General features: G+C 42.7%; 1 protein-coding gene across 2 annotated transcripts in view; it reads left to right on the forward strand.

The window, feature by feature from the left end:
- The window catches only part of LRRC1 (leucine rich repeat containing 1), a 682,152-nt gene that overhangs the window by 278,463 nt on the left and 377,912 nt on the right, over window positions 1-25,777 (forward strand). For both annotated transcript variants that reach the window (XM_082250231.1, XM_082250232.1), the window contains one exon: window positions 320-438. In XM_082250231.1, the coding sequence (XP_082106357.1) occupies window positions 320-438 (119 nt within the window). The remainder of the gene's footprint in view (window positions 1-319; window positions 439-25,777) is intronic.

The raw sequence follows: 25,777 nt of genomic DNA on the forward strand, positions 1-25,777 counted from the left end.
AAACACTTTGTATTTATTGAGAAAGCTAAACAAGTTCTGTGAATGGTGCCAATGCTGAGCGGGTTACCTCCTGCGTTCAGTGATTTCCAGCTTCCACACAGGTATAGCACATACATACTGTACTTTCACCACTCAAAGTTGGACCAATGTAAATGTAAAAATTGTATAGTTCAGCTTTAGAATGAGTTCACAAATGAACTAGTAGTAGGCTAATCTGGATCAGCTTTAGCCAATACTAAGAATTTGCATTTATTTTCTAATTCAGAATTATGTCACATGTACTATAAGAATCTGATGTATTTGTGTTTCCAATTGATAGGAAAACTTAAAAGGTTGTCAATACTTAAAGTGGACCAGAATCACCTCATGCAACTGACTGAATGCATTGGAGAATGTGAAAGCCTCACTGAACTAGTGCTGACAGAGAATCAGCTCTTGGTGAGTCTGTGCGAGTCATTGTGTAAAAAACAAGCAAAAAAAAAAAACATAGTTTCATGGAAATATCTAGAGAATAAATATCACTTTATATGGGAAAGGCTGCCGTGTTTTCGCTTTGTATGCAGTCATTTTGTTAATGTCCATACGGGGGGGAGTCCAATAAGTTCTTACCCTCACCAAGATGTGCTAGGGATCTGAAATTTAGTCCACTGACTGCATATCCACCTTCTATGGTTCTCACATCTGTGGAACAGACCTTTAATACCATTTGCATAGAAGTATGCAGACTTGAAGGAAAACTAGCTAACCATTCAGTAATGACTGCCTCATCATTGTGGAAACGTCTTCCCTGTAAATGTTTCCCCAGATTTGGAAACCGGAAGAAGTCCGAAGGGGTCGGGTGAGTAAGGTGGATGGGGCAGAGATTCGTAGCCACAATCGCAAACAAAAGTGACAGTTTCTGCAGCTCAATTTCCCTTGAAGATGGAGGAACCTAATCGCTGATCGGTATTCAACTTTGTCCGGCATGATACCTGATCCATTTCTCTTGGCTCTAACTATACTTCACCACGACATACAAAATCCACCTGTAAGCCTGCAAAATTTCAGATTCCTAGCACATCTAGATCATGTTGAGAGTAAGAACTTAATGGCCTCCCCCCGTACATCTTATCTACAAGCTACACTAGAGACTTCACATTTATATGCAACTACAGGAGCTTGTTAGGTAGGTAGTGCATGTTTAAAATCTTGTAGGATTACTTTTAAACTGGGATAAAAAAAAGAACAAATTCCCAAAACATGCTTGTAAATCTTTGATGTGCCTTCAAATATATTGAAGCATAATCCATAGGAAATGTATTTGCAACAGCTAAACGGTGCAGGATCTTATCATAAGCCCTGGCAGTTACCCATCTCAAGTGTTACACGAGAATCTTTTGTTTTAAAGCAACTGGCCACTCAACGCTGTTAATGACATAGGGTCATAGTTGAAGGCTGGAAAGATAGTTTGGAATTTGCTGAGCGATGGAGATATCGAGAGATGTTACCGCATGTTTCTTTACCCACTTCAGCCCCAGAAGGTTTTACCCCCTTAATGATCAGGCCATTTTTTGCGATACGGCACTGCATTACTTTGACAATTGCGTGAATATGCAAAACTGTTTTCTTTTTTTCCCCACAAATAGAGCTTTCTTTTGGTAGTATTTGATCACGTTTACAGTTTTTATTTTTTGCGCTATAAACAAAAAAGACGGAACATTTTGGGAAAAAAAAAACTATTTTTTTACTGTGCTATAAAACATTCCCACTAAAAAAATTAAAAATTTTTTTTTTTACTAGTATTGGCAGCGATCGGTCTTTTTAATGGGACTCCAACTTTGCGGCAGACAAATCTGATGCTAAAGGCCCGTACACACGTACCGATCGTCGGCGAACGATCGTCCGTCTTTTGTCCCCGGGCTGTCGGTGTCTGTTGAAAAGTGCAAAGACAGCACAAGAATTTTGTCTGCCGACTACAGCCGACTGCAGAAGTGATGTCATGTAATGGTTAACTTTCCCTGTGTTTTTTCTTTTCTGAGCATGCCCAGTCTTGCAAATCTGCGGTCTGTCGGCCGAATTCTGTACTGACTGGCGAACAATCGGCCGCTCTGGTGTCGGCATACAAAAATTTTAATGCTTGCAAGACAGACTCTTGTCGGCAGAATGTGCGCTGACGGCTGTCGGAGGCACCATACTAACAAGCGTACAATCGGCAGATCGTTCGTCGGCCGACGCTTGTCTGCCGACGATCGGTACGTGTGTACGGGCCTTTAGTGACACTTTTTGGGGACCAGTGACACCAATACAGTAATCAGTGCTAAAAAAAAAAAATGCAAGCACAAAAGAGAAAACATTACATTAGAAGTATAGGTAGCATATAATGCAGACAAGCTAACCCTGGTGGGTAATATGCAAGCATCTAGGGGGGGTCCAAGACCCAGAGATGCACCAAAGTTGGGGGGGGGGGGTGTCACCAGCTTGGAAAAGAGTACTCAGGAGTAATGGAGGCTTGAGTTGGCTCAAAGGCTGATCCGGCTAGTGGTGGAGCTGTATGAGGCGGTTCCCAAAGGAAGGTGTCAGAAGGCTAAGTGGGATGCAGAAGGCCTGACCATTTGTGGTCAAATTTGGCAGTATTGCGAGTGCGGGAGAGTTTAATATCCAAAGCCTCCTTCTCGTACAGCGACTGGAGGCCCATTCTCAGGTCCTTAAGAGTGGGAGGAGAGCTGTAAATCAATTTGGCGAGTATGGACCTCCTGGCTTTTGTGGTTGCTGAGGATGCGTGACTGAGATTTGGAGATCTGTTACCGTAAAAAGTCAAAGTTCCCGAAGAGTAAGAGAAATGGATCCTTGTGGGGAGTGAGACCAGTGAGAGAAGCTACAAACAGTTCCACTTTTGACCAAAAGGTTCGTATTCGGGGACAGCTCCATAATCTATGTTCAAGAGTTGGTCTAGGCAGGCTGCATTGAGGACAACAAATCAATAGCAAGGAGGATTTTGTACGTGGGTATTGGGCGTATCCACAATGTAAAATTTTGTATTGTTGTTCTCTCCAAAACTCATTGGTGACATATTTGCGAGTAGCAAGGTAGCCGTCGAGGGCCGGGGTGGTAGAGTCCGAGGTAGGGAAGGCCTTTTCCCATGGGGCAAAGAGGCATAAAGATTTTGAGATGGAGGGGTGTGATAGTAAAACGACCCAGTTCAGTTTAATTTCCTCATATAGCCCTTGGAAAAAAACTTTCTCTTAATTAATCCTAACAGATGGCAATAATTCAAAAAAGCAGTTAATAGGATGGGGTAAATCTCTCACTATTTTCTTTGCTCTACAAAGACTGCAAAATTGATGAATTCCATCTAAGGAGAGAATTCTACAGCCCCCAATTTTCTGCATGATGTGGATTGTCTGGGGGGTAGCCTTGTCTGTACTTGGACAGTTTGGATGCGAATCCTAAGATTCAGTACTGTATACGGATGAGAGATAGAACGTCTCTAACACTTTCTTCTCTAAGCAACTTTTCCTAAGCAATTGCGGAATGTATAAACGTTGCTGAGATTTTTTAATTGAGTGTACATTTGTTGACTGTTAAGTTTTCAGAAATCTACATTCCGAAAAACACTCTTAATAAAAATGGTGCTAGGTCAGTCTTGCTCTTCCTGAAATCTTTAACCAACTCTTTAGTTTTCATGACATTTACGGCACACCACTCCACGATCTTGCCGACCTCCTTCCTATAGGACTTCTCATCCTTTCCTGTAATGCATCCAGCTACAGTAGTATTATCTGCAATATTGACAATGCTGTTTGTATGATAGTACAGAATACAATCCTAAGTATATAGAGCATAAAGAAGGGGGCTCAGTATGCAGCCCTGTGGAGATCCTGTGTATAATTTGCACTGGAAATAAACACATTTACTCATTTTAACCACTTCTGATCAATTTTCCAAAAAATCCTTTAGCCAAGAACAATGAAAATGGCTGGTTCAGCTTTAACATTTTCTCAAATAGTAAAGCCAGCCATAGACAGTTGGAATCTCGGTCGGTTCATCAGGGACTGGCCGAGATTCGAACCATGTATGAACAGGCTGAATGTATCCAAGTTGATTGGGGTGTTTAAGCAGAATGAAACAGTCATTGATGATGAATAATTAAAGAGTGTTACATTAATGCACGCAAAACACGAGTCTACTTCCATTTGAGTCTTCCCTCTATAGCTTGTAATGTACTGTAGGCTCCCCCAGCACTCCCGGGCATCATTTCCATTTAGGTATTTTTACATTTTCTTATTATCCCAATGTCCTTTGTTTGCCTTACTTGTAATGATGGTCTCACATGTGGCTGCAGTTTTTGCTGTCTTTGCTGAACAATTCTGCTATGTTCATGTGTTCATTCACTTAGCTGTTTCCTATCTGCCAAAAGAACAGGATAGCTTCTTGTTCCAGGTCACTCACTGTCCAATCAATGGCTCCCCATTTTTCAGTGTTGCATCACAATTGTGGAGGAGTTTATGCAATGAAAACACACCTTTTCCCTTAATTGCTCTAGTTTTAACTGGCAGAACACTAGACTGATAGACCCAGGGATTGTGAGATATATAGTTTCTTCACAGGAAGTGTACGTTCATAGACTACAGATAGAGGTCATGCATTAACCTGTGCATTGTCATGCCGCATGCATCCTGTTTGAACACAAACATAAAATGCTGACATCGGAATGTGACTATTTAATCTATAATAGACCATACATACAGGCTCACAAATGACACCAAGAAATGACGTGATTAATGCACATCTTATGCAGTGGAAAAACAGAAGATGCAGAGAAGATTTCGAATGCCTTTAACCACTTGCAAGTAAATCGTGTACATGTATTGACTGCAAGTGGTTATAGCGGGGATATGGCAGTCTGCCATAACCCCAGTATTGTTTTTTTACAGCTGTTGAAGCTCTACGAAGTGAAAGCAACCCCCCTGACTAATTTGTCGATGGATTGCTTTTACAGGTGGTGAAAGGGGTGTCACCCCCCTCCGCAGCCTTCCAGTGCCTCCTTGGGCTCTCCCATCCCAGTGGGGAGCCCGGTATCTGATCTGGTGATCGTGCCAGCTTACAATACAGGTGATCAGAAACTGGATGGTCTCCAATCACCTCTATGATCTTTGAGACCGGAAGCAACAAGTATTTTTGTCACTTTCAGTTTCCCCGGATGTAAAAGCCTAATTTTTCACACTGATGGTGTGATCAAATGCATTTAAGAGCAGAGGAGACATATGGGGTCCAATAGACCCCAGATCTCTCCATAAGAAGTACCGGTCACTGCCTATTGCTGCCACAAGGAATGTGTACATTGCTTGTGAGAGCAATAAGTGATAAAAATTAAAGAATTAATGTAAAATAAAATTAAGATTTTTTTTAAAGCGCCCCATCCCCCAGTGCTCACGCACAGCGGCGAACGAATATGTGGGTTGCGCATGCATATGTAAAGGTTATTTGCACCACATGTGAGGTATTTTGTGTGTGTGTGTGTGTGTGTGTATGTGTATGTGTATATATATGTGTGTGTGTGTGTGGATAGATTGTGTGTGTGTGTTTCTAACAAAAAAATACAGATTTTTTTACATGTAAATAAAGTGTCAGAATAGGCCTGGTCTTCAAGTGGTTGAGCTGTATTTTGCACTATCTGTACTAAACTATGTTAGGTAGTTTTCATCTATTAGGACTAGCCAATAACTTAGCTCAGTTGAGGGACTTTGTCATATATAAATGATATTGTCTCTGGGAGTACCTGTCACTAATTGCCTTGAAGATGTTAAAGTACTCAAGTTTACTATGATGTTCAAATAATGATTATAATATGATGAAACATTGTGATGCCCAAGTTCAAGTTTTTTTGCTGCAGTGCCCCAACTAGTTTGGCTATACCCCAAGAATTGGTTATTGAATTTTTTTTTTCTCTTGAGTGTATCTGCTACACTTTTGACTTTTAAAGGCATGAAAACACTTCAGGATAGATAAAGTGAGCAAAATGTACTTCAGATGACAGTGTTCATCAGTGTTCGTCATTATGACTTTTATTTTATGAAAATATTGTTTGGACAGTATTCATCACGGTTTTTATCTAATGTGTCACTGAGTATATTAATGCTTAATGCTAACCTTTCGAAAAGTAATGAATATGATGCATATTTCTACAAAGCAGAAATGTAACTTCTCATATTCCAGCTCTGAAGGCTATTTATTTCATTAAAAGTGAGGATTTGTAAATTAATTACTCTGTTTTTATTTCTAGTTCTAATTAACTTTAGAGTAGTGTTTACTACAGCTGAAATGTCACTATGCAAACCAATGTTAAAGTGCCAATATTGAAGAATTTCTCCTTTTTCATTAATCTGAAGTTAGACCTTTGGAGCCATTTGTTCCAGAACAAGCACAATATATTACACTTATGCTTGTTGCTGCAATTTATGATGGACTGTGATCATGTTTGTGTTTTGACACACACACACACACGTCAGGTAAGCGCAAAGCAAGAAGAAAATAAGTAAATGCTTCTTTTTGGGATAATGCAAACTCTTGTGCGCACCAAGGCACTGTAACTTACAGCTTCATCTTCCATAGGGAAAAATAGAACATGCTGTTACATATAGGGACATACATGTTACATGTACAAGTAGTAGTAGTACAAACAGACCTAAATGGACGCAGATTCCTCCAGCCCTCCTGTCTTTTTTAGCCTAATGTAAAGCTCCATACAGTCTCATAATGTATTTCAAAACACAGGATCGGGCAGAGGTGGGAATCACAATGTTTCGGTGTAAAAACCCTTTCTCAAGTGAAATCCAACTGTGAGATTTTAGGGGGTTTTTACTCTGAAATGTTGCGATTCCCACCTCTGCCTGATCCTCGGTGTCTACATGTCAGGTGAAGGTTTTTTCTTTCTATGTGTATTGATGTTTGATAATTGCTGTACTGTTAGCCTGGGTCTCCTTCCTGTTCTAATGAAGATTCATATGGTGCTTGTAGCTGAGGGTTTGCCCTTGTCTACATAGAGGAACTGTGGGGAGATCTTGTGCATGTACTCTGGTGTACGGTTCTGTCTGTATGTTGCTTTCTTTTATATCTACGGTCATGGCCAAAATATTGGAACCCCTGCATTTGTCCAATAATGCATCACTTTGCCCAGAAAATTGTTGCAATTACAAATGTTTAGGCATTTTCATGTATTTTATTTATTTGTATTGGTATTAGGGCTGCTGAATATAATCGCCGAATCGATGCATCGCGATGCAACCCTTTGCGATTCTGCATCGATTCGGGGTGGTTGAATAAACGATTATTCTAATGACGTCACTTCCGGGGGCGGGGTATACATGAAGAAGCGTCGCGTCGCATCATGAACCGCTGCACTGCACATGAAGTTCCGGCTGGGCGCCGGTCGGACCGCCCACTGCCTGCCTAGCCTATGCTCTGCGGCTCTGCCCTCCTCGTCAGTGGAGTGATTCTGCGGAGGACTCGGAGAAGGCGGGAGGACCGAGGAGAGCGGGGGATCATGTGTGACCGAGGACTCGAAGGAGCGGGAGGACAGAGGAGAGCGGGGGATCATGTGTGGCCGAGGACTCGATGGAGCGGGAGGACCGAGGAGAGCGGGGGATCGTGTGTGGCCGAGGACTCGAAGGAGCGGGATGACCGAGGAGAGCGGGGGATCGTGAGTGGCCGAGGACTCGAAGGAGCAGGAGGACCGAGGAGAGCAGTGGATCGTTTGTGGCCGAGGATTTGAAGGAGGCGGGAGGACCGAGGAGAGCGGGGGCTGCAGAGGACTCGGAGGAGGCGGGAGGACCGAGGAGAAGACGCCTGCCACTGCAGGTAAGTGTACTGGTCAATCTGGCATTGAAAGGGTGCACACTGTGGTCAATCTGGGGCACGCTGTGGTCACTCTGGGGGCACACTGGTCACTCTGGCATTTAAGGGTGCACACTGAGGTCACTCTGGGGGCACACTGTGGTCAATCTGGGGGCACGCTGTGATCAATCTGGGGGCACACTGGTCACTCTGGCATTGAAAGGGTGCACACTGTGGTCACTCTGGGGGCACACTGTGGTCAATCTGGGGGCACACTGTGATCAATCTGGGGGCACACTGGTCACTCTGGCATTGAAAGGGTGCACACTGTGGTCACTCTGGGGGCACACTGTGGTCAATCTGGGGGCACGCTGTGATCAATCTGGGGGCACACTGGTCACTCTGGCATTGAAAGGGTGCACACTGTGGTCGATCTGGGGGCACACTGTGGTCACTCTGGGGGCACACTGTGGTCAATCTGGGGGCACGCTGTGATCAATCTGGGGGCACACTGGTCACTCTGGCATTAAAAGGGTGCACACTGTGGTCAATCTGGGGGCACGCTGTGGTCAGACTCTTTAGTCCCCCTAGTTGTTGTATAACAGGCCCTGGTAAGGAGGAATGCTGGGCTGTGTAGTGCCCCTAGTTGTAGTACAGTATGCCCTGGTAAGGAGGAATGCTGGGCTCTGTAGTCCCCCTAGTTGTAGTACAGTAGGCCCTGGTAAGGAGGAATGCTGGGCTCTGTAGTCCCCTTAGTTGTAGTATAACAGGCCCTGGTAAGGAGGAATGTTTGGCTCTGTAGCTCTGTACAGAGCCAAGCATTCCTCCTTACCAGAGCCTGTTATATTACAACTAGGGGGACTACAGAGCCCAGCATTCCTCCTTACCAGAGCCTGCTATACTACAACTAGGGGGACTACAGAGCCCAGCATTCCTCCTTACCAGGGCCTACGGTACTACAACTAGCATCAGGTAACTCTTCAAACCTGATGTGGCCTGCTCTAAAGGGGGATCTATGAGGGGACCTGCTCTACTAAAGGGGGATCTCTGGGGATGCTGGCCTGCTCTAAAGGGGGATCTATGGTGACCCTGCACTAAAGGGGATCTATTCCATAGATCCCCCTTTAGAGCAGGGTCCCCATAGACCCCCCTTTAGAGCTCAGTTCCCCTGGATCCCCTTTAGGACAGGCCCAGGCTCCCCATAGATCTCCTTTAGAGAAGGGTCCCCATAGATCCCCCTTTAGAGAAGGGTCCCCATAGATCCGCCTTTAGAGCAGGGTCACCATAGATCCCCCTTTAGAAAAGGGTCCCCATAGTAATCGTGATGCATCGCGGAATCGAATCGTATGGAATCGCGACCCTAATAATCGTAATCGCATCGAATCGCGAGATAAGTGAAGATGCGCAGCCCTAATTGGTATGACACAAAAAAAGTGGAGAAACAAAAAGCCATATCTGACACTCTCCATGCAAAAACTACAAAAATGGACTGGACAAAATTATTGTCTCAATTCAATATTTGGTAGCATACCCCTTGGCAAAATAACTGAATTGCTTACTGTAACCATTTTACACCTTTCTAGTGGGATTTTGTACCACTCTTTTTTTGCCAACTGCCCAAGGCTCTCAGATTGGAAGGGTTCCTTTTTCCAACTGCTGTTTTGAGATCTCTTTACAGGTGCTCTATGGGATTAAGATCTGGACTCATTGCTTGTACTCTCCAGCTCTATTGTCCTAAACTATTTCTGGGTGCTTTTTGATGTGTGCTTTGGGTCATTGTCCAGCTGTAAGTCCGATAACCTCTGACTGAGACCCAACTTTCTGACACTGAGCCCTAAAGAATTCTTTGGTAGTCTTCATATTTCATAATGTCATGCACACAGTCAAGATATCCAGTGCTTGAAGTAGCAAAGCAACCCTAAAACATCAGTGAACCTCCACCATGTTGGATTGTATTCTTTTCTTTAAAGGCCTTATTTCTTTTTCTGAAAACAATGGGTGCATGTGTAATAATCCTTCTGTTCCCAGTGCAAGTGCATTAAACCCTCAGCACCCAGTCTCCAGTGCATGTGATTTATTCAGTGCAGAATGCAAAATAACAGTCCCATCTCCACTGACTGTCGAGATGGGAAAATTTATTTTGAACATGGAAAAAAAAATAATTGTTCAGTAGTAGACAATCACAAAAAACTAGTTACAAAAGAAGACAAAAAAAGGAACCATAAAAAATTGAGTTTCCTTATCCGAAAAGGAATGGAAAGAAGAACAAACTTATCAAATCCCACCCCTTCTCCATAATTTAATAATAAACTATTCAATGTCCCATTACTATAAAGTCATACAATTATGAATATTTCAAATAGAATATACCAATTACCAATAATTTAACTACACAATCCTACACATATATGCATACATACATGCACATACACACCCAAACAAAACGAAAAAAAAAAAAAAATACAAGGAAAAAAAAAACCCATTAAAATAAATCCCAATATTATTAAACACACAATAATGGCTCAAACACCTTCATTCTTATACCTTGAGAATATAGCTTCTTTATACCTCTTTTTAAACTGGTTTATATTTATCCATTTCTTGAGCTCCACATTGAAACTGTTCCACAGTTTCACTCCGCAAGTAAAAATGCAGAAGCTTTTCCTAGTTGTCTGCGCAGTCAGAGCCCTAAAATTAAACCGGACGTAAAACTTCCTCTGTAACTTGTACCTATAGGTAAGCCTATGATAAGGCTTACTTATAGGTACTGTACATATCTCCTAAACATGCACTGTTTTGGAGATATTTACTTTGCATGCAGCCAGTGACATCACTGGCGCATGCGCTCTGAAGGAACGTCATCGTGGCTCAGGGCAATCAGATGGTCGGAGGATGTGAACCAGGAAGGAAGACTGCCGAACGTGTCGGCACTGAGCGGGTGTTGCTGCGGGGACTTCGTTATAAGGGAAGTATTTCATAATGAGCTAGTATGCGATGCATACTATTATGCCTTTGTCTTTCAGGTTTTTATTTTTGTAGGTATACAACCTCTTTAATTATTCCCCTTAGATTTTAACTTCCATCCTTTGCAATAAATAGCTGTTGTATATTTTCTTGTAGTAAATAGTTTTTTGCTTAATTTTTGTGCAGTCTGTAATTGTGCCATGTCCTTGAATTTTAGGAGTTTTAACTGTAAGAATAGCAAGCCTGTGTGATCCCTATATTCTACCACATAAATATTCCGTATTACTTTCTTTTCTGCACAGTAATTAAGATTTGGAAGTACTATTGAACAATATAAAATACAGAGTGATTTATAATCCAGAACATGTCATACTTTTATTTAAAACTGCTATGCTTTTGGATCCTTTGGATTGCACATGCTTAATATGTGATTTCCAACAAATTTAATAATCTATTATCACCCAAGAAATTCAATTTCATTCACTCTTTCAATATTAACCCCTTCCATCTGAATATATATTTGTGTTAATTCTGCAATTCCCAAAAGGTATTACTCTTGTTTTGTTCAGATTTAATAACCATTTATTTCTATCAAACCATGAATTCAATCTCCTCAATTCTATATTAATCTCCTGTATTAGAGACTGCAAATCATTGCCTGAACAAAAAATATTAGTATCAGTAAATAACACCATCTTCAATACTTTTGACACCATACATAAATCAATGATTTAAAGAATAAACAATTTAGGACCCAACACTGACGCCACATGTAATGTCCAAACATGATGAAGAATAATCACCCAATCTCACAAACTGCCTCCTGTTAGTCAAATAACTCCTCACCCAGTCTAACACTTTACCCCGAATACCATAACATTCTAGTTTACTAAATATGTCATGGTTTATTTTATCAAATGCTTTTTTTTAAGTCTCTGAATTCCCAACTATATATTGTTTCTGGTCTAGTGAATTTGTAATTTTCTCTATTAAATATATCAATGCTAGTGATGTTGCTCTTAGAGGTGTGCCGAAATCGAAAATGCAGGATGCTCTTGGCCGAAAAACCAAAAATGACAGTTTTTAAAACATTTTTGTATATATTATTTGACTTTTTAATTAATATCAAGAGTTCAAATGAATATGAATTTGTTTTCGGACATTATTGGCATCTTTAATACTAGAAAAGCTCAAGAAAAATGCACCCCTTTAAATTCTATGTATGTTTTCACACTGGCCCATTGTGCTTCTGTTGTAGTGTTAAAAATCTTTCTTATTGAACTTTTGGTCAGTTAACCACTTAAGCCCCGGAGGATTTGGCTGCTCAAAGACCAGGGCCTATTTTGCGATTCGGCACTGCGTGACTTTAACGGACAAGTGCGCGGTCGTGCGACGCTATACCCAAATTAAATTGACGTCCTTTTCCCACAAACAGAGCTTTCTTTTGGTGGTATTTGATCACCTGGGCCAATTTGTTTTTTGCTACATATTTTTGGTAAAAAAAATCACAATAAGCGTTTTTTGATTGGTTTGCGCAAAAGTTATTGCGTTTACTAACTACAGGAAAGATTTATGTCATTTTTATTGTTGTTTTTTTTTTTTGCGGGACGGCGACATTGCGCCGGACCCCTGACTGACATTTTTTACACTTTTGGGGGTACCAGTGACATTACTACAGTAATCAGTGCTATACATATGCACTGTTACTGTAAAAATTACACTGGCAGGGAAGTGGTTAACTTTATTAGTGATCAAGGAGTTAAGTGTGTCCCTAGGGGCGTGATTCTAACTGTCAAGGGGTGTGGCTTGTGATGTAACCGCAGAGCGCGCATCGGGGAAAATCTGTGTCGGCCGTGTCCCTTGGACACAGCCAATCACAGATCGTGGTAAATGGCCAATCACAGCGGCCATTTACCACGTGATCGGCCCATGCAATGAGAGATGATCTCATATGTAAACATATGAGATCATCTCTCATCGCCAGCTCTCTTCCTCACACAGAGACTGCGTGTGAGGAAGGAGCAGAGATGATCAGCCGTTCGGGGACACAGAAGAATGTAATCAGGGCACTGATCACCAGTGCCCTGATTACAACAGGAGGTAAATAAAATAAAATGTGCCCACAGTGCCCTCCACCAGTGCCCATTGTGCTGCCAGTCAGTGCCCACCAGTGCCTGCTCATCTGGGCACTGATGAGCACTGACTGGCAGCACTATGGGCACTGAGTGTGGGCAGTGATGGTACTGCCCATCAGTGCCGCCCATCAGTGCTCATCAGTGCCACCCGTCAGTGTCCATCAGTGCCTTTCAGTGCCCAGCAGTGCCACCTCTCAGTGCCCAGCAGTGCCACCTCTGTGCCCACCAGTGCCGCCTATCAGTGCTACCTATCAGTGCAGCATATTTGTACCTCCTCACCAGTGCCCATAAGTGCCACCTCATCAGTGCCCATAAGTGCAGCCTATCAGTGCCCATCAGTGCCGCCTCATCGGCGCACATCAGTGAAGGAGAAAAATGTATTTATTTTCAAAATTTACTCGCAGAAAATAAGAAAAACGTATTTTTTTTCAAAATTTTCTGTCTTTTTTCTTTTTTTTTTGTAAGAAATAAAAAACCCAGAGATGATCAAATACCACCAAAAGAAAGCTCTATTTGTGTGAAAAAAATGATAAAAATTTCATATGGGTACAGTGTAGCATGACCGCGCAATTGTCATTCAAAGCGTGAGAGCGCTGAAAGCTAAAAATTGGTCTGGATGGGAAGGGGGTTTAAGTGCACGGTAGGCAAGTGGTTAATCTTCAGTGGGTATTTTTTTTTTTCTATGCACACTCCTCACCTGCACTACTGTCTGCTGGCATATCCTTCTCACTCATCCTACACATACTTCCCTCGATGTACCCTCCACACTCCTCTCCTGTACTACTGTCTGCTGGCATATCCTCCTCACTCATCCTACACATACTTCCCTCGATGTACCCTCCACACTCCTCTCCTGTACTACTGTCTGCTGGCATATCCTCCTCACTCATCCTACACATACTTCTCTCGATGTACCCTCCACACTCCTCTCCTGTACTACTGTCTGCTGGTGTATCCTCCTCACTCATCCTACACATACTTCTCTCGATGTACCCTCCTTTCCTGTACTACTGTTTGCTGGTGTATCCTCACTCATCCTACACATACTTCTCTCGATGTACCCTCCACACTCCTCTCCTGTACTACTGTTTGCTGGTGTATCCTCCTCACTCAACCTACACATACTTCCCTCAATGTGCCCTCCACCCTCCTTTCCTGTACTACTGTTTGCTGGTGTATCCTCCTCACTCATCCTACACATACTTTTCTCGATGTACCCTCCTCTCTTGCACTACTGTCTGCTGTCATACCCGCTACACTCCCATCCTGCACATACTGCCTGCTGTGACAATAAAATAATCCGCAGTCCCTATGTAAACAAACCATTTCTTTTATTTTTTTTCAGACCTGTAGACATGTGCTTTGTATAAAACACTGTTACCTTAAGCTGTTCTGTTGCCTGCTTTTGATTTGGTCAGTGAGTCAGTCAAACAAACACAAAACACACAGTGCACAGTGAAGATTCTTGCATGTTTTATTAAAAAAGGATAATAAAAATGTACTCACAAAAATGATAGGTGAATAAGCTTTAAAGCAATTGTAAATTCTCTCTTTTTTTTTCTATTAAAATAACCCATATATTCTACTTACCTCTTCTGTGCAGTTGGTTTTGCACAGAGTAGCCTGGATCCTCCTCTTCTCTGGTCCCTGGCTGGAGCTTCTGGCCCCTCCCTTCTGTGGAGTGCCCCCACAGGAAGCAGCTTGCTATGGGGCACCCGAGTCTAACTGCAGCTCTGTATCCATTCAGACATGGAGCTTCCATTTGGCCCTGCCCTCTCTCTCTCCCGATTTGTCTAAATTTGACAGCAGGGGGAGCCAATGGCGCCACTGCTGTGTCTCGGCCAATCGGAAGAGAGTCCTGGACAGCTAAGGCATTTGTGGACATCGCTGGATAAGAGAGGGGGCTCAGCTAAGTATAAGGGGGGCTGTGGGGGCTACTGCACACAGAAGACCTTTTGACAATGCATAGAATGCATTAGGATAAAAAACCTTTTGACTATAAAACTCCTTTAAATTCACTTAATCTGGGAAATGATATATTCCATCAATCATCTGCCAATTATATAAAAACTTTTTTAGCCACACTATGCCAATAATTCCCACAATGCCGAACACCTCACAGTGACCAGGTGTACATCCTCTGGTTATGTGTTTCAGGGGCCACGCTCTGTACACCATTATTATGGAGAGAGTTTGGGAGCAGCAACATTTTCTTCATTTTTCTCCACCCATTGTTCGTAACCATTTCTCTGCTGTTACACAGCTGCCAGGAATGTGTGTATTCCACAAGCTGTCAACTTTCTTCTGTAACCATCTGCCCAATCCATTCCACAGGCAAAGCCCCCCCCCTCCTCCATGGCATTATTTGCCCCACAATGCCAGGTGTTGCTGGGTAGGGTGGATGAACCCCCTCCTCCGGTGACTGAACTAGGAAGCAACCTGCGTACTGTCACTTCCGCTTCCTGTCATTCTCTGGGACTGCTGGCTGGGGAAATGGCTAATGGATCACGATGCAGAACGAAACCCCCCCCCCCCCCCCCCATGTACTCTCGCATACATCTTTAAATGCATGTGTACGAGAATGAACTGTTGGGCTACATGTTATACAGTATATCAGTACACATGCTGGGGTGATAGTAAGAAGTCTATGGCCATTGTTCACATTGAACTTAAAACTAATAGCTTATTGGGTTTTATAGTGTCGCCTATGGATACTTCATTGTTTTACAGGTGCATGCATCTTTAATTTTTTATTTTTTGCAGAAAATATGCATTTGATAAACCATTGTGCTAATCCCGTGTGACACCAAAAAATTCAAAGAAAAAAAAAATTACCACCAATGGTATTCTCCACGGTGTCTGCTTTCAGAAAATAAATGCTATTTGGAAGTTTAAACGAATCTTCAGGCCTAAAATGTGCATTTTACCATGTGTACAAAAACATTGCTCTTGAAGCGATAGGCTTCAGTGAAGAATATCCTTGTTATTTTGAGTTTGTTATGGAAATCAAATTTATTTAAATAAAGCAAACATATTTGTATTTAAAGTTCAAGGCTATTTCTATTCATATTGGCTCTTTCAATATAACCTGACTGGGTATGCTGTCTAGTTGATAAAAGAAAGGATGTTTTGATTCTTGCGGTCTGCCTTTGCATAGCATCAAATATCATGATTAGCATGCAAATAAAAAGTACGCTGTCAAATGCATTTGTTCCACAGCACTGCTTTAATTTGTAAACTGTTAAAGCTGCCCTTGCTGCACTTTTGCTTGAAACATTAGAATAATTTGCATTGACAGATATTTGTTCTTTCAACAGTGTTCAACCTGGCAAATGTTTTGTAAGGGCATTTAGTAGGTCACTGTGAATCTTCACTGCAGTATGAGATTTGAAGTTGATTATGTTACTGATCTAGAGACATCTTTACTTATTTTGGTGTAGTTATGTTAATGCAATCGCTTTTGATTAGGTCGTTTTTGCTTGGAATTTTTTTTTCTTTATTTGGTCTATCATTTGTTACCTTTTTTTTTTTTTTTTTTTTTTTTTTTTTTTTAACTGTTTTAGATCTTTAGTGTTGCTATGTGAATAAAATCTTTATTTTAAAGGTAAATATTTAGTAGTGTGCACTCATGACAGAGATTTCACAGAGAATTGTTCTAAAGATAAAATCTGCCCATACTGACTGAAACTGTAGAGGAGGAAGGGATAAGTCACTCAGATCTACACTATGTATAAATGGGAGACCTTAAAGTGGAATTCAAGCCAAACCCTAACTATTCCCTCCTCCAATCTATCCTGCCTATCCTGTATAAAAATGATCTCTATATCTGACCCCTGTGGACTACAAAACAAAAAAAAACACGAGAAGTACATACAGTGCCTTGCGAAAGTATTCGGCCCCCTTGAACTTTGCGACCTTTTGCCACATTTCAGGCTTCAAACATAAAGATATAAAACTGTAATTTTTTGTGAAGAATCAACAAGTGGGACACAATCGTGAAGTGGAAAGAAATTTATTGGATATTTCAAACTTTTTTAACAAATAAAAAACTGAAAAATTGGGCGTGCAAAATTATTCAGCCCCCTTAAGTTAATACTTTGTAGCGCCACCTTTTGCTGCGATTACAGCTGTAAGTTGCTTGGGGTATGTCTCTATCAGTTTTGCACATCGAGAGACTGAAATTTTTGCCCATTCCTCCTTGCAAAACAGCTCGAGCTCAGTGAGGTTGGATGGAGAGCGTTTGTGAACAGCGGTTTTCAGTTCTTTCCACAGATTCTCGATTGGATTCAGGTCTGGACTTTGACTTGGCCATCTAACACCTGGATATGTTTATTTGTGAACCATTCCATTGTAGATTTTGCTTTATGTTTTGGATCATTGTCTTGTTGGAAGACAAATCTCCGTCCCAGTCTCAGGTCTTTTGCAGACTCCATCAGGTTTTCTTCCAGAATGGTCCTGTATTTGGCTCCATCCATCTTCCCATCAATTTTAACCATCTTCCCTGTCCCTGTTGAAGAAAAGCAGGCCCAAACCATGATGCTGCTACCACCACGTTTGACAGTGGGGATGGTGTTTTCAGGGTGATGAGCTGTGTTGCTTTTACACCAAACATAACGTTTTGCATTGTTGCTAAAAAGTTTGATTTTGGTTTCATCTGACCAGAGCACCTTCTTCCACATGTTTGGTGTGTCTCCCAGGTGGCTTGTGGCAAACTTTAAACAACACTTTTTATGGATATCTTTAAGAAATGGCTTTCTTCTTGCCACTCTTCCATAAAGGCCAGATTTGTGCAGTATACGACTGATTGTTGTCCTATGGACAGAGTCTCCCACCTCAGCTGTAGATCTCTGCAGTTCATCCAGAGTGATCATGGGCCTCTTGGCTGCATCTCTGATCAGTCTTCTCCTTGTATGAGCTGAAAGTTTAGAGGGACGGCCAGGTCTTCGTAGATTTGCAGTGGTCTGATACTCCTTCCATTTCAATATTATCGCCTGCACAGTGCTCCTTGGGATGTTTAAAGCTTGGGAAATCTTTTTGTATCCAAATCCGGCTTTAAACTTCTCCACAACAGTATCTCGGACCTGCCTGGTGTTAGTCATTTAGGTCAACATTGGATCATTCAGAGATCCTCACTGAACTTCTGGAGAGAGTTTGCTGCACTGAAAGTAAAGGGGCCGAATAATTTTGCATGCCCAATTTTTCAGTTTTTTATTTAACAAAGTTTAAAATATCCAATAAATTTCATTCCACTTCATGATTGTGTCCCACTTGTTGATTCTTCACAAAAAAATTACAGTTTTATATCTTTATGTATGAAGCCTGAAATGTGGCAAAAGGTCGCAAAGTTCAAGGGGGCCGAATACTTTTGCAAGGCACTGTATTAAAAGTCAGCAGCTACAGAATTTGTAGCTGCTGACTTTGTTTTTTTGGAGAGGGAGGCTGGAGCTCCCCCTTAAGGCTACAGTAACAATATAATTATTGTAAGACAATGCAATCAAATTGCTGCTTGTATGTATGTTGCTTGTGTGTGTGTTTTACCTACAAAGAAAAAAAAAATTGCCTGTCTGGACAGAAAGCAGGTGTTTTGCGTGCGTTTCTAGCAAGGGTTACTTTGCGGTACAACCAAGGAAACTTAGACCTTTGTGGTGTATAAATGTGCTTTTACTATGCAAAAACAATCTCTACATACAAAACTATTACAATATTTAGGAGCATAATACAAGACTAGCAGATACAGATAAAGGTAAAGCAAATATACTTAACTAAAAGAAGTTTGCAGCCATGGAGTCCCGTTTGCTTTCCAAGCACATGGCACAGAGAAAAGTCAGCAGTCATCGCTTCATGGATGTTTCGTTTGAGACGGACTTCTTGCAGCTTTGAGCAGTCATTTAGACTTGTTATTAAGGAATATACCATCCCCCCAAACCAACACCATTTGTCCTGAGGACAAAAGGGCTTTTTATCCATTGTTTGGACAGTGACTTTGAAGGGGGGGGGGGGGTTAGGCTTGGCCAAACTTCCTTCCAAATCTTTAGGCTCCATGTACACGGGAAGTTGTTAAAAGTCCCTTTTGAATGCTGGAATTTTTAGGACGTTTGAAACGTCAGTTCGGTCGCGTTTGTACCCGCGTTTAGCGGGCGTTTAGCAGCGTTTGCGGGCGTTTGCGTTTAGAAGCGTTCCTAGAGGTCAAAAAAATTATTCCCCTTTAAAATGGAAAAACGCGAACACACGTTCGAATGCAAATAATTGCGTTCTAAAAACAGTCCCTGAACGCAACTGCCTGCAAATGACTGTAAACGACCCTGTGTACATGGACAGATAAGATAAAATGTAGATGGGTTCAGGGGCTTCTGAAAAAAACGCCCAACTGCTCCTAAACGGCCATTTCCAACGTCCCGTGTACATGGAGCCTTACAAAAGAAAGGTTTCATTAGTGAGCCACTGTTAAATATGCAATTTCCACAACACTCCACCCCTTGGCTCACAAATGACATAATGCCTCCAACTTTACATAAAGACATCTAATAATTCTCCCACCCCCTGGTTTATCTTAAATAAAACACAATGGGGGAACTAACTAAAATACAACCCCCTCCTATAACTATGAAGGTATTTCAGTCTTTGGCTAAAAGTTCATTAGAAAAGTCCAATCTAACGTTCTTTATAAAACAAGTCCAGGCTTGTAATACATCAAAAGGCCTTGCTCTCCATAGCTCTTGCGGTCTTCCATCATTCTGTCCATCATGTAACCACTTTCTCTGGTCTTCCTATGGATCAAATCGGAGACAGCCTGTGGAGTGGAAAACAAAGCGGATTATCTGTTCCTTCTAATAATACATATACAGTAGACCCCGGCCCTTCAGCTACAATCTCTCCTCTAACTGACTTCTTGCCTGGATCTCTGACCAACACTTTTCCACCTGCCTGTATCCACTTCTGATCCTCCCAAAGAACATCAATAGGGAGGAGAGGAAATATACTGATATTTCCCAGAAGATCACTGCTGTTTATTTTGGAAGGTTTGATATTATAGAGCCTCAGTTTCCACTCTTGCTGGGAAGTATCCACTAACCAATCAGAGTCCCAGCCACTGTCCTGAAGCTCATCTGCCAATGCAAATATAACTTCAAACCTTCCTGCCAGATTCCCTCTCATTCCTAGATAGGCTTCAGCTTCAGATACGTCACTCTTGGTTTCTATGTCATGGGAAGCAGTAACTTGGTACCTGTTAAACCCTGTTCTTTCAGGAACCTTGTGTAAATACTGAACTCTGCACTCTAGCTGTGGAATCTGCACCCCAGCCCCAACCATTCTTTCATATGGTGTGCTTTTGGCTAATGGCCTAGAATTTAACATGACTGCCTGTGTGAGGACCTGATCCCACCCCCTTAGTGTACATGTGGGTGTAAGTTTGCGTATCTGGTCCTTCAATAGCCCATTGTATCTTTCAATCAAACCAGCTGCCTGTGGATGGTATGGGATGTGGCACAACCAGTACACTCCAGAATCTTTGGCCCATTGCTGTACTATTGATCCGGTGAAGTGTGAGCCGTTATCACTTTGGACTTGTTTGGGACAGCCATACGCAGCAACAATTTTCTGTAGCAGTTGAACTGTTGCGGCTTGATCTGCACGTTTGCAAGGATGAACAAACAAAAGTCCTGAAAAGGTGTCCACTGCAGTGCAACAATACCTCAGTCCATTGTTTCCCTGGGGCAGAGGACCGATTAAGTCAATCTGCCAAATCTCTGCAGGCCTCTCTCCCCTCTTAATCGACCCGGTGGAGTACTTTTGCAATGGCCATTGTCGCACTTCTCCACACACTGTACAGTTGCCTATTACAGTCCTTATCATGTCCATTAATATGGGCAATCCTCTTTGCTGTGCCCATTCATATGTGGCTTTCTGCCCCAAATGTCCAGATTGCTTGTGGGCCCAGTTGGCCAAGTTCATCAAGACAGGATCAATTGGCACAACTGCATTCACCTTGGCAATTTCGTCTGCCACTCTGCAATAGTTCTCAAAGTCTGGGACCAGGGGCACATGTGCATCAACATGCCCCACTTTTATGGTGCGGGAGTGAGCTTCCTTCCAGATGAAGTCCCAGACTTCCTTGCCTCCCCACACCACCTTTCCATGAATCAGCCATTCATTGGACTTCCACGTGGGCATCCAAGTTGTCAGTCCTTTAAAGACCGCCCAGCTGTCAGTGTAGATAGTAACATGGGAAGAAAGATCCTCCTGAAGAGTCCTCACTACAGCTTTCAACTCTGCATACTGACTGGACCCTCCAATTCCGGTCTCCTGCAGGACTGTGTCTGTACTCGGGTTGTAGGCTGCTGCTGTCCATTTACGCCCAGACGAGGTGACTATGGCTGAACCATCAGTGAACCATGCTGACTCCATCTTATCTGACAGAGACTCAAAGGGTGGAGCCTCGTGAATGGGGGATGACTGCAGCACAGGAATTTCTTCTTCTGTATGGGTGCTGGTAAAAGTGACAAGCCCAGCCAACTGTTTTGAAATGTCTCTGACATCCCCAGCTGCAATACCCCCTCTTTCTTGAAGGTACCATTTCCATTTCATTAGTGTTTGGTTCTGGGCTACAGCTGCCCTAGTGGTCAGTCCATCATCTCTCACCCATCCTGCTATTGGCAATGCAGTATGGATGGTGACTGTGTCCTTTCCTGTAATGGTCTCTACGTGTTGAAGTGCTTTGTAGGCCCCAAACAGGTACTTCTCTAGGGGCGTGTATCTCTTCTGTGCCCTTGTAAGTTGTTTGGACCAAAATCCAATGGGTATTGCTCTCAGTCCCTTCTTTTCATTTGGCTGCCACAGACTCAAAGCTATTGTACCATCCTGCTCAACTACATCCAGCTGAAATGGTACTCCTTGTCTCACAGGTCCCAATCCTTGATGCTGCAAAATGGCTTCTTTAGCAGCCAGGAATGTGGTCCGCTGCTCTGAACCCCATGTGAACTCAGTCTTTTTTCTTGTGACATTGTATATAGGCCTCAGAATCAGTCCAAGATGTGGGATGAATGATCTCCAGAATCCCACAACTCCAATGAACTTCTGCGCCTCCTTTTTGGTAGTAGGTGGCAACAATGCCTGGATAGTTTGCACAACTGTCTCTGGAATTTTCCTCTGTGGCCCAGTCCACATCATTCCCAGGAATTTCACCTCTGTGGCAGGTCCTTGGACTTTGTCTCTGTTGATAGCCCACCCTCTGTTCTCCATGTGCTGTATCAGCAGGTGCAGTGCTTCAGTTACATCTTCCTTTGTTCCAGAGATCATGATGTCATCAATGTAGTGAAACACAGCGCAGATATAGGGTGCTTAAATCTCGGGCAATCAGTCCATGACAAATTGTTGGAGAATGAAGGTATCCTTGAGGAAGGACAGTGAAAGTGTACTGGCGGCCATTCCACACAAAGGAAAACTGGTTCTGACACTCTGGGTCTATTGGAATCGAAAAGAAAGCATTAGCCAGGTCTATCACAGCATGATATTCTCCTGCCTCTTTAGCAATTTTCTCAATGATTGAGATCATATCAGGTACGGCTGACTTTAATGGAGGTGCCACTTTGTTTAGACCTCTGTAATCCACAGTCATTCTATATGTCCCATCAGGTTTCTTTACTGGGAACACAGGAGATGAGAATGGACTTACAGCAGGTCTAAGGATCCCTACTCTTAACAGTTCATGAATAGTCTCCCCAATTTCTTTGTGGCCTCCAGGAAGTCTGTATTGCTTGAGACAGACTGGCTTCTCTAGTGGAGAAATAAAGACAGGGGTCCATTTTGCATGACCTCTGACCACAGCCTTCACCGCCCTGACCAGATACGTTTTATCAGGATACCCGAATGTGAATGTACCTTGTTCAGTCTGAATAGACTGACCTTGAAGTACATCCATCCCAAGAATATTTTCAGGTAACTCTGATACCAAAACATTTGTCCAAAATCCTGGTCCCTTGCCAATAGCCAATTTCACCCGTGTCCTAACTGCTGGTGTGGTTTGCCCTCCCAAACCGTCTACATAAATCACTTCTCCTTTGTGATGGGAAGGATCTCCTTGCAAAAGTGTAACTTCAGCTCCAGTATCCACTAAAGCCATGACATGTGTAGGAGGAGACGACTTCCCCCACCATACAGTGACAGGTGCATATGGGCGTCGGTCTCCTGCTGTCACTGTCCTTACTGCTATTACAGGAGACCCACCTTCCCTTCATAAAGAATAAGGAACCTCCCAATCCCCTTTTCTAATTCTCTCTAACTCCTCCCCAGGATAAAGGGATTTGGGTTTGGGTTCATGTTCAGTTTTGGGAATGGGTTTGGGACTAACAGGAGGGGTCTGTTCTGTTGTCTCTAAATCTAGGCTGATGTTATCTTCACTAGGAGTAGTGTTTCTAACCCTGACCGTTTTCCCCACTAAATGTTTTCACCGCTTCAAAATCTCTGCAGTAGAGATGCCATCTATCTCACTTTTAGGTACTCCTGCCTTTTAATAGGTCTACCCACATTTGTTTCCTAGAGATAACTAGCCTGGTTTTCTCTTCACCTCCTGTCTTCTCTCCCACATTCCCTTTCTTCTCTTTAAAAGTCCTTTTCAGCCTGTTCTCTGCCTGTCTGACCTTATCTACTGCCCTAACAGGTTTTGTTTTAGTCTCCTCTAGCTCCCCCAACTGGCTTAAAAGGGTTGTTGCTTCATGAATTTTGCTGTTTAAACCCAGGCCTCCCAGCAAAGACAATAAAGGAGCCCTGAGATTAAATGGTGCAGACTTCATTAGCTTAGAGCGCAGAGCAGACGTGAAGGGTTCCATATCTGGACCCATCCATTCTGGAAATGTATTTAATCCGGTTATACAACCCATCTCACGTAACCTGGAAATACCTTCTCTTAATGTTCTCCCCGAGTAGGTATTTTCCAGGTCACTAGGATTAGCGTATACTCGGACTATACCATCTCTCACGAGGTCTAAGAGTGAAAAATTCACACTAAACTCTCGGGCTTTTCGCATGGCCTGACGCAATTGTGGATCATGGGTTAACACTCCCAAAGCCACTGCTTCCTTGCCTGACAAAACAACACTGTACGCCCCTTCATCCCACAAACGTAAGAGCCAACTCAATAGGGGTTCCCCGGACCTTTGTATTTTGCCAGCTCATGGAGTTCAGTTTGTGTAAACTCCCTGACTTCTTCAAATTCAACATCTCTGGGGTTGCGATAATGCACCTCCCCATCTGCCATATCCTCTCTATCATGTTGCCTTTTCCTATGCTTAGTAATGAGAGGTCTGGCACACTTTTTCTTTCCCATTGGATGATCATCATCAGAAACCTCAAACACTATCTCCTCATCCTCACTATCATTGGAGGAGACATCCTCACAATCCCAGTTTTGGGAAGTGACAATGGCACGTACCCTGGCTTTACTAACAGGTTTACGTCCCTTTCTTTTCCTTAAGGCATTAATTGATTTGGTCATGAGGGCTGCACACCGCTCTTAAAAATAATCAGCCCTACTAGCAGTTGAACGCACACACTCTGAAGCAACTGCTAGCTGGTCTTTCAATAACTTAACTTCTGCCTCTGCCTTCTCCCTTCTCTGTGATTCTGTATAGAGAGCATGAAGAAAATACCAGCCCACTGTGGAAACTGTCCTCTTCTCTGCTTTACTTAAATCCAACCCCTTAAGGCTAAAATCTACAAAATGATCTGAGATTTTATCACCCCAAGTCTTATTCAAAGGAGAAGCATACTTTGCAAATTCTTTAGCAAGAGACTCCCACTCATTGTCTCTGGCCCAGATAGGTAAACTGCACATTTCCTTCTGGACACCAGAAACCTCTGCAGCCTTGCTTTTCCTAAACAGCTTACTCAGCATTTTTTACCTAGCACAAGCTACACAACACACCACAGAAAACAAACAGGTCTGTTTCAGTTGAATTTATAGCGCAATTCCGGCGGAGCCCCCAAATGTTTTTCTAGCAAGGGTTACTTTGCGGTACAACCAAGGAAACTTAGACCTTTGTGGTATATAAATGTGCTTTTACTATGCAAAAACAATCTGTACATACAAAACTATTACAATATTTAGGAGCATAATACAAGACTAGCAGATACAGATAAAGATAAAGCAAATATACTTAACTAAAAGAAGTTTGCAGCCATGGAGTCCCGTTTGCTTTCCAAGCACATGGCACAGAGAAATGTCAGCAGTCATCGCTTCATGGATGTTTCGTTTGAGACTGACTTCTTGCAGCTTTGAGCAGTCATTTAGACTTGTGATTAAGAAATATACCATCCCCCCAAACCAACACCATTTGTCCTGAGGACAAAAGGGCTTTTTATCCATTGTTTGGACAGTGACTTTGAAGGGGGGGGGGTTTAGGCTTGGCCAAACTTCCTTCCAAATCTTTACAAAAGAAAGGTTTCATTAGTGAGCCACTGTTAAATATGCAATTTCCACAACAGCAGGAGATGCCAAACTTTTCAAGTTAGAAAGCTAGTGATTAGTTTGCTTGGATGCAGGACAGGCCTAGCAACCAAGTACCCTCTTGTTAACATGCCCGCTGTGTAAGGTAGGACTGTAAGGGGGAGAGGGCTGTGATCAGAAGGGGGGAGGGGTGATTGGAAAAGGAAAGTGTGATGTAAGGGGGTACTCACTGCTGCAAAGGGGGAATGTAATTGAAAGCATAAGGGGGGCTGTAATGTGAAGGGAGAACTGAGGATGATGTGAAGGGGGTCTGTATTGTGAGGGGGGGGGGGCTGAGGAAACTGTGAAAAGGGGCTATGATGTAAAAAAAAAAAAAAGGGGGGGAGGGGACACTGGTGTAAAAGGGAGAGGGAGGCTAAGATGT

This window comes from Pelophylax lessonae (genome assembly GCF_965119305.1).
Source record: "Pelophylax lessonae genome assembly, chromosome: 3".
In the NCBI taxonomy this organism is placed as follows: domain Eukaryota; kingdom Metazoa; phylum Chordata; class Amphibia; order Anura; family Ranidae; genus Pelophylax; species Pelophylax lessonae.